Below are 8,803 nucleotides of genomic sequence, written 5' to 3' on the forward strand. Positions count from 1 at the left end.
AGGTTGGTGGTGATCATTTCCAGCAAATAATCGATTGATTTGAAAGAATTGTACTCTCGTCTAAAAGCTATCGAAATCGTTAGTTTGTATTTTTGCGTTTGATCCTGACTGAAGTTAATTTTAGGAAATTAGGGTTTGTTTCCGCAATGTGCATTCAAAATGAAGAAGCCTTGTTACTTTGGCATTCAACTTGGACCGTTAGCGTTGTGAAATATGGCAAAATTAATTAATTTAAATAACTGAATTATTCGCATTTTTGGGCGATATTGGTTGTGTTGGCAGCAGGGGCAGACGCGGCTTTGCTTAAGAGCGGGCGATTTAATTTTCAAAAAATGTGCCTCCTCGAAAATAACGTCCGGAGTTTTTTCCATAAATTCTCTTAGGTGCTTAAAACAGGGTCTGTTTCGTTTTCAACCGGCCAGCCTGCATACTGGAAACATGTTATATTCTCTATTATATCTCCCAAGCGAAATGTCTTCTAATGATGGGTGTATGATATAAAAACTAATGCAAGCTTTAATCTGTTATTAATTATATATTTAATATTATATAAACAATTAACACATTGTTTATATAATACATCGAGCCAAATTAAGTGTAATTTTCTAAACTCCTGAAACTTTATTTTTAAGCTTTAGACCATCAGGGTGACGCTCTCGGTATTGCCGGAAAATAGACAGCAATGATACCAAAGTTTCCTCGGCTGTTGGTAGAATTTGATCGGCCGGAAGGATGAATCCGTGTAACCCGCGATCGCGTAACTCATACGTATAAGCTATAGGAACTTCAAACTCCCCTTTTACCCAATCCATGCTGCTTCCAGATGCGATATCTAAAAAGGTAATTCCTAATATCCATTGTTGTGCAGTTTTTGCAGGATGTGCTTACATATGGTCTCTGCGATGTTTCCCCAAACATATTCAGTTCCATGCACTTGCCTCAACTCCTCCAAAGCGACTTCAGCAATTTCCATCTAAACATTTTACCGTTTGATGGCTTTGGTGCATTTAAACTGAACACCGGGTCTTACCATCTCATCGTAATTCATCAATGGATCCGTCGTATGTCCAAAAGGCAACAACAGCATTTGGGAAAACGAATGAAAATCTATATAAGCCACCATGTTCTCAGCAACACTTGCGATAAAGTCCTTCATCACGTCGACGGATGGTTCAGAAAACGCCCGAGGTCCGGCATAAATTTCCGAACAAGGATTCTGAGACGAACCTCCATTCATCCACTGGTAAGCCCAATTGCGGTTGGGATCTGCACCATAGCAGAAGATGTTGTAACGGGTTCGGGTTTTTCTCCACATACGATTCTGAAATGTTTGTGACTGTGATTTTGTTTCATCGATATGTTTAATCGAGATTTACCACTTCATGTGAGTAGGCAAATCCATCAGGATTCATCACTGGGAAAAAGTACCAAGTGTAATTAGCCGCCAACCATCGATTGGTTTCATTTCTCAAAAGGTCATTTAAAATATAGTTGTTTACAGCTGATGTGATCCTGCAAAAAAATTACTTATCTCGGTTATTGGTTTGAAAATTTTCAATATACTTGCCATTCTCTGGCATGGATGTTCGATTCCATGAAAACAACTTCTTTTTCGACATTAGGAGTCAAGTCGAATTTTACACCAACAATGTCTCGCCCTAAATGAGATTTGCCCGGTTTAAGAATGGTAATAACGTCTGGAAACTCAACAGCCAAACTTTCCAACCACTCGTTGATCTATAAATTATTTTCTGATACAGGCAATATTTATCAATATATCTCCAAATAGAAGCATAAAATCCACTCAATCTGAATGGATGGATACATGGAAGAGCCAGAATAAGGAAACTATTGATTATTCTATTTGGACCACGGGAGCTGTTGTACCTCCCGTGTACACACCCGCTTCCTTCTTTTCTTCTAAATGCGCCATTTTCCAAAATTTTACCTTCAAAAAATGCTGCGAAACTTAACGTATTTTCCGTGAAAAATTATGAAAAACATTTCGAATCCTTGGAAGCGTTTAAAAAGTGTTGAAATTTCTTTCCAGCATCGACTTTGAAACAAAAATCCAATAATTTTCTATTAAAAAACTACCAGAATAAGCGAAAGTTTGCTAGAAAACTTAAGTTTGTTAAAAAATGTGGTTTTTTAGTTTTGATTGAATTTTTTTTGCTCTACTTTCTACGCAAAACGCTCTATTTTGTAAAGTTTCACTTAAAAATACTGACGATCTGGAGGTTCATTACGCGAAAAAATACAAGATAATTTTATAACTTTGTGAAAATTTTAGAAAAACTTTTTTCAGCTTCAACTTCATTGAGGCAAAAACGAAAATAAATTCTTCCCATTTTTCCACCAAAAACCATTACGGTTTTCTCCAAAACCAATCACAAAACTAAAAGTTTTTAATCGAAAACGAAAAAAGCTTCTTTTCTGATAGTAATGGGGTCTTTTCAGTCAAAAATGACAAATTAATTTTTCTAGAAAATTCACCTTAGCCATTGGTTTGCAGGGAATTTTAGAAAACCCTTTGCAACTTTGGCACAAAAACCAAATAATTTTATTCAATTTTTTACCGAAAGTAATTAAGACTATCTTGAAAAAAAGGGCCAGGCAAAAGCAAAAGTATGAGCAAACGTTTAGAAAAAATAATTTGGAAAATTTGCCAGTCACATCGCTCTAAAAATATTTAGTTTTTAAAATTTTCAGGTTGTTCTAGTTTTAACCCCGAACTGAAAAAGCGAAAGTTTATAATAATTTATTTGGCAAGCTCTTTAAAACTGGTGTTTCTTCACTTTTAAGTCAATATTTCTAAATAACACTGTCTCTAAACAGAAAACCCGCATTTTTCCTAACGCATTACTGTAAAATACTGGCAAACTGAATCTTTTATGCAAAAAAATCGATTTTACAAGAAAACTCGTCGACTGTCTTTGGGCTCAGTTCTGTAGCTGGGAAAATCTACTTGAATAAAAAATGTTCATGACCTTTTTTTAGATGCGAAAATTCCAGTCTCGGGTCTCGTAAAGCTTTAATAAATGACTTATAACTCATTATCGTTTAATCGTTAACTCAATAGCGCAACTCAACACAGTGTTACCCAGGCCTAAAGATGGTAATCGTGCGTATAATTGCTTGACTACTGATAAAGTATCTACTTACATTGTGACTATAGAAAAAAGACTATCGCATTATAAAAAAGGAAGTTATTTATATATTTCTAATATAGCAACCACAGTTAGGATCAAGGAATAAAAAAATTACAGTTATCGAGTTTTGCTCCATTAAGCCAGTAGATTAATTGAAGCAGTTTTAAGGCCATTTGAGTAGCATATAAATATAAAATACGGTAATTTTTGTACTTTATAAACGCTCTTTTATCATCTTAGAGAACATATACTGGATGTTTTTTTAATAGGTGTCGGATACTTGTAAGGACGATTCCTCAGGTATTTTGAAGATCAAAAGTCGAGTAAAAAGTACATGTCGAGCTCAGGGCGTTGAAAGATTAATAAAAAAAAATGTTTCTTCTTTGTAATTTGGTATTTGGGAGATTTGTACCATGAAAAACTTAAATTTGATCTGGGTTTTGCTTTTACACGTGGAGAGCGCTGCAGACATTAATTTTTCTATTTTGAAGACTAAAACTTTTTTTACTTTGAAACGCATGCGTGTATTATATTTGTTTTTTGCGCAAAAATCAATTCCTCTATCATTTTTACGTAAAAACCAAATTATTTTCAAAAGTCTCTACAACAACAGTTTTCGACAGATTTTGCTTTAATATAATTGAGACACGTGATATTCAAAAAGTGAAATTGTTTTATAAACTAACCTTTCTTAAAGAAATAGATTGATAAAAACTAAATGAGTCACAAAAATGTTCGAAATGCCCAGCTATAGGTGTGCACTCCTCGAATCTTGGTCTCAACTTTTTTTCTGGTTTCTTTGGAAAATACCTGGAGTCTTTTGGATCGTTCTACAAGAGTCTATTATTCGACTTTTTAGCTCTTGCTCATTTTAAATGTCCCCAAAAAAATCGAAGTCGATTCAAAAATTCTCGCTTCAGAATGCTAAAATGTGCAAAAGTACCGTCTGGCAATCACATTTTGTTTCGTAGTCTAAGCGGCACATCTTTCAGTAAAATAGGCAAACGATCTCTCGCTGATTAATCTTTACGAAAGGAAGAGTTCCTATCGACTAATATCTGAACAATCCTTCACTCACGTTCACAGAGAAGTGTTTTTGCAAATTTGATTCCCGTATTGCTTGTGGGTTTTCCTCTGACTACTTGAAAAATACACTCGTCTCTTTAAATCAAAATATCTCGAAAACTATTGTTTGTAACTTTGACTTGACTTTTGATGAGAATATCTTTTAACGTGGAAATGATAGGGGAATCATTAATTTTCTTGCGAAAATATATGATACAAGCATGCACAGAACAGTTATTGCGCGCTGTTATATCTAAGAACCGAATTAAAATCAAATCTAATGCTACAAAACTCCCAAATACCAAGTTGCCTCCAAATATCGATAATATATCAAAAATCACTTAGTGAAAGCAATAATTAAATTTTTTTAACACCTTGTAGCTGATCTAATCAAGCTAAAGTTCTTCTTTAATATACAAACCTCATCAAGAGTGTTGTAATCAGTCCAATCAACTGGAATGCGAGCAATGTTCCTGGCATTCCGTGGACTTTCCCGATTAATCGCGTCTTGAACGTTCTCAATCATGACTTGACTGTGAATATCCAGGTCCTCAAACATATTTTCCATGGATTCTTGCATCTCAGGAGCCACCATCAGGGTGGCGTTACGGCCTAGTTTCGAGGGACTTTCCCAAAATTGGAACCGCGAAAATTCGGTCACTGCTTCATCCAGATTCCTCAAGGCTTGCAGGGCTTGGTCATTTTTTGGGGTGATTTTGTAGACTTTGTAGTTTTTGTAGCTGACCTTTTCAGCCAGTGCTGAGCCAGCTATGGCCAGCAGAAGTGCGAAGAAGAGCTTCATGTCTGAAATGTGTAAAAATTTCACTTTGGATAGATGGAAATAAGATGATTCTTCTACCTTCTCTCAGTGCACTAACAATGCGAACTGTTATTGCAAAGCTATATTATTGGGCTTTATTAGCAGTCGATTTCGACTTAAAATATTAATCCCTGTGTATTATCGAAGAACAACTAATTTATTAGCCATAGAACGATTATCCTTGTGTCAAAGGCGATTTAAGAGTATTTGGCTTGCTGGCTTGCTTCCATTTGAATTTCATTTTATTTTACGATATCGTCTTTTGGTAACTTTGTAACTGGGTGTCTTTTGATTATAGAGAGTATCTGTAAAATATATGTGCAAAATCTTGCGACATATTTCCTGTGTTGTCTAATCCAGAAGTGGGTAGTTTTCAAAATAAAGTTGTCATTTAGAACCATTTTAGGATAGGCGTTAGCAATTAGACCTCGTTATCAAATTTAAAATTACTTTTTCTTATATAGATCAGATCTAGCAATTATTTACGGTAAGATTCCGGTTTGTACATATTTTCTGGAAAATGTGGTACGTTCTACATATATAAAAATTATTTTACCTTAACGTGGCGATATTTTAAACCAAGCTTAAAATTTCGGATGATAATAATAATTTCTGGATCTCAAATCATTAGCTCATGTTGCTGAAAGCTACATTTATAATGGTTTAAACTGTCTTAAGAAATCCTATAATGATTAATGCGTGCTATAGATTATCTAATTTTTGCAATAATTTATTTATAGTGACATTAGTAATACTTTTATGATACACTTAATATTTCATTATCAATTAGATATTAGACATCCAATTCCAATAATGCTACGTAATTAGTAAACAATAGGAATATGATCTTTTTGTGTTTTTTAGATAAGGGCTGTAAATAAAAATAGGAATAATTTAAGTTGCTAGACGTGACTCGGTCTAATCTTTAAAGCAGTCTACTTTAGTTGCAGAGCTATTTTTAGGCGTTTAAAAATACAACACTTGCCTAGGAGCATTTTTTCCTAATATCTTTTCCACTGTTTGCACAATTTTGAATTTTGGCACCAATCAACTAGGAATATATGTTGAGTTGCCTAGATGCCGATAACAAGGCGCCTAGTTACATACTGACAGTCGGGAAAATATCAAACTGCAATGTCAAATTTGCATTCAGGCCTGTCAAAAGCTGTTTTCAACAATTTCTCTTGTAAAAAAATCGTCGACTTTGTTTAATTTGGTGCATTTATTTCGCGAAAATCATGGCCACGAACATGGAGGATGAGCAGGTGATTCGCGCGTGTCAGGACTATGTCGAGCATTATAATATACAGCAAATTTTAAAAGAGTGCATCGTTCAACTCTGTGTGAATCGGCCACCAAATCCAATTTCTTTTCTTAGGGAGCACTTCCAGAAGCTGGAAAGGGTAAGTGATGCATTTTGAGCCACTCAGTAAGCTTATTGATAAACTACGTGTGTAGCTGTGCATTTGTTTCAAACCCGACTGCATTCAGTAGTAGCAACAGCAGCTTCAGAGCTACGTAGTATTGATAAACAAATCTAACTTTTACTGCAATGAGGCCCTTTAAAAACAATTAGATGTGGGAAACAATGTTTTTAAGCTCTTCAATAGTACTGCCTAAAAGTCGCTTTAATTTACAATACTTGGTATTAACAGTAGGTACCTATTTGATTTGTTTATTAGTACAGATGGACATACTTAGACAACAGAACTATTTGAGAGGCGCATTTACTAGTAGACTGTATTGTTTGTTAACATCCTTTACTTACAGAGAAGAATTAAATTGACAAAACGCTAATAGATTTTTACAGTGTTTTCAAGCTTTTATTCGGGCAAGAAAGTCTACCAGACTGTTCTGGATAATGAATTAACTGTATGTTAAACTGTTTAAACATTTTAATTTTGTCTATAACAATGTCAGTCTAACTTATCTCGCAAATACCAATGTCTTGGTCTTCTGAAGATTTGCCAGTAATCTCCACCATATTACAAGAGTATTTAAATTTCAAAATTTATTACTTAATTGAAGTTATAAATCCTGATTCTTCAATTTCCTATTAGTTTCGGATCAACTTTTTCTTAAAAAATTATCTGATATTGCCAAAGAAGCGGCCTTACTCTTGATTGAAATGAGCATTTTTTGAGAAACATCTTTGGAAATACGACTGTATAACGAAAATCGATACATAACTTTTATAACAATACCATTTTTAAAGAAGTTGTCGACATGGTTACAACTTGGGTAGGCAGACTCCAGATCGGGTTGTAGAAAATGAAGGAATGTTGCATCGTTCATGTTCATAGTACCTTCAAAAAGTAGAACTTAAAAGTCCCATTCTCATCAACTCGATATTCTTGTTTGTCTATACCAAAATTTTTGCTTATTAGTCCCTGTTAATGGAAGTCTTCAGTTCGATTAAAATGTTTTAGAGCTGTTTTCGACAGTTGTTCATTTAACTGGAGAATCCGATGTTTTTTTTTTGTAAGAATGTCATTTTCTTATATACATATATGTTCTTCCAATATCTGTTTCGCAATTGAGACTAACTTATGCTGCTATATGGAGTTTTCCTTATATCTAGTGAAATACAATTTAGATTCCTCTTGTTAATTCCATATCGTCTTCCTTTTGATGTATCTGCAACAAAAGTACATTTTCTGTTGGGTTTGTACTAGTCAGCATAGTCAGTCGCAATAAGATTTACAATTCCTACGTGAACTGACTTACTGAATTGACTTTATATGGAATCAATTAGAATAAACTTTTGTTTTAAAATCCAAGAAAACCGGATGACCGCACAATTTTTGTGTGTATCGACGAAAATGTCTCCAGAAAAACATTTTCTGCACCAGCTCAAATCAATGCTTGTCCTGTTTGCAGTAGAATGTGCCCCGATTGTAAAAATGAATACTGCTATTTAAATAATAATGTTCAATCAATGGCCTAGATAACATTTTTATTTAAGTTAAGCATTCTAAACAAATTATTTTTCCAATAGTAAGGATTAGTTTTTAGGATAAAAGTCCAACCTTTTCTTTTCCATTTTTATATTATTGCAATCCCTTTGATATAATGGTGAATGCTAGAGTGCTCTCGGTGAATGCCAAGCTGCAAAACCTGCCACTGTTTTCCTATCTAAGATAAGTTCTTAACTTCTGTTGTGCAATTTTTCCCTGAAACGTACAATCGAGCGCGATTCTGCACTCAGTCATTATCTTTGTTGATACTTTAATTAAGAAAGGATCTTGATTGTTTGAAGATGCACGTTATACTTTGCTATTAAGCAATATTTCAAAGTGGTTTGCGGTAATTTGAGCCATAAATGGTTATAAAAACAAGCAGATATTCAAGAGCGATTCTTTCGGCAAAGATAAAGAAGGCTTTCACTGTATGTTTCCTCAAAACTTTATTTTCCTGCAGGTTTTGGGCTGAATTTTGAGAATTAATTACTGAAAGTGAAAATCGCAACCGCTTTTTCCGCCGTTTTGAATTGTAGTTTACGACCAAACCAACTGACATTCGAAAAGCGATTTTTTCGGAAATAAAAAGCGAAAACTGCACATAATTTCCATCAACATCCCAAGTTTCCTCAACATTTTATTTTCTTGTAAGTTTCGGCAACCGGAAGGAAGCAACCACTTTTACAACAGATTTTTTAGAGATTGGACAGCGGATTTTTGGTAGTAAATAGAGCAAACCTCATTCTATGTTTCTGCAAAAAGTTTCATTTTCTTCAATATTTGCGTTGAATTTACACAATTTCTCA

At 34.3% G+C, this 8,803-nt stretch overlaps 2 protein-coding genes across 2 annotated transcripts in view; one reads left to right on the top strand and one right to left on the bottom strand.

The window, feature by feature from the left end:
* Window positions 1-520: 520 nt before the first annotated feature.
* LOC109535869 (zinc carboxypeptidase) lies at window positions 521-5,177 on the bottom strand. Its single transcript, XM_019901883.2, has 7 exons — window positions 5,077-5,177; window positions 4,639-5,021; window positions 1,568-1,737; window positions 1,377-1,512; window positions 1,031-1,321; window positions 889-973; window positions 521-832 (listed from the first exon to the last, which is right to left on the bottom strand). The coding sequence occupies exons 2-7, from the start codon at window positions 5,017-5,019 to the stop codon at window positions 606-608; spliced, it is 1,290 nt and encodes a 429-aa protein (XP_019757442.1). The 5' UTR covers window positions 5,020-5,021; window positions 5,077-5,177; the 3' UTR covers window positions 521-605.
* Window positions 5,178-6,168: 991 nt separating this feature from the next.
* LOC109535872 (cAMP-dependent protein kinase type I regulatory subunit) overlaps window positions 6,169-8,803 on the top strand; it is a 53,690-nt gene continuing 51,055 nt past the window's right edge. The window contains exon 1 of the mRNA XM_019901886.2: window positions 6,169-6,440. Within this exon, the coding sequence (XP_019757445.1) occupies window positions 6,276-6,440 (165 nt within the window). The 5' untranslated portion in view covers window positions 6,169-6,275. The remainder of the gene's footprint in view (window positions 6,441-8,803) is intronic.

The sequence above is a fragment of the Dendroctonus ponderosae genome, unplaced genomic scaffold (assembly GCF_020466585.1).
Source record: "Dendroctonus ponderosae isolate FM_Combo_2020 unplaced genomic scaffold, Dpon_F_20191213v2 Dpon_F_20191213_9, whole genome shotgun sequence".
In the NCBI taxonomy this organism is placed as follows: domain Eukaryota; kingdom Metazoa; phylum Arthropoda; class Insecta; order Coleoptera; family Curculionidae; genus Dendroctonus; species Dendroctonus ponderosae.

Coding starts and splice junctions, on each gene's coding strand:
- LOC109535869 (XM_019901883.2), bottom strand. CDS start 5,019: ATGAAGCTCTTCTTCGCACTTCTGCTGGCCATAGCTGGCTCAGCACTG. Junction 1,738..4,638: donor ATTACAACACTCTTGATGAG/GTTTGTATATTA, acceptor AATAATTTATAG/ATCAACGAGTGGTTGGAAAG. Junction 1,322..1,376: donor TTGCCTACTCACATGAAGTG/GTAAATCTCGAT, acceptor CAAACATTTCAG/AATCGTATGTGGAGAAAAAC.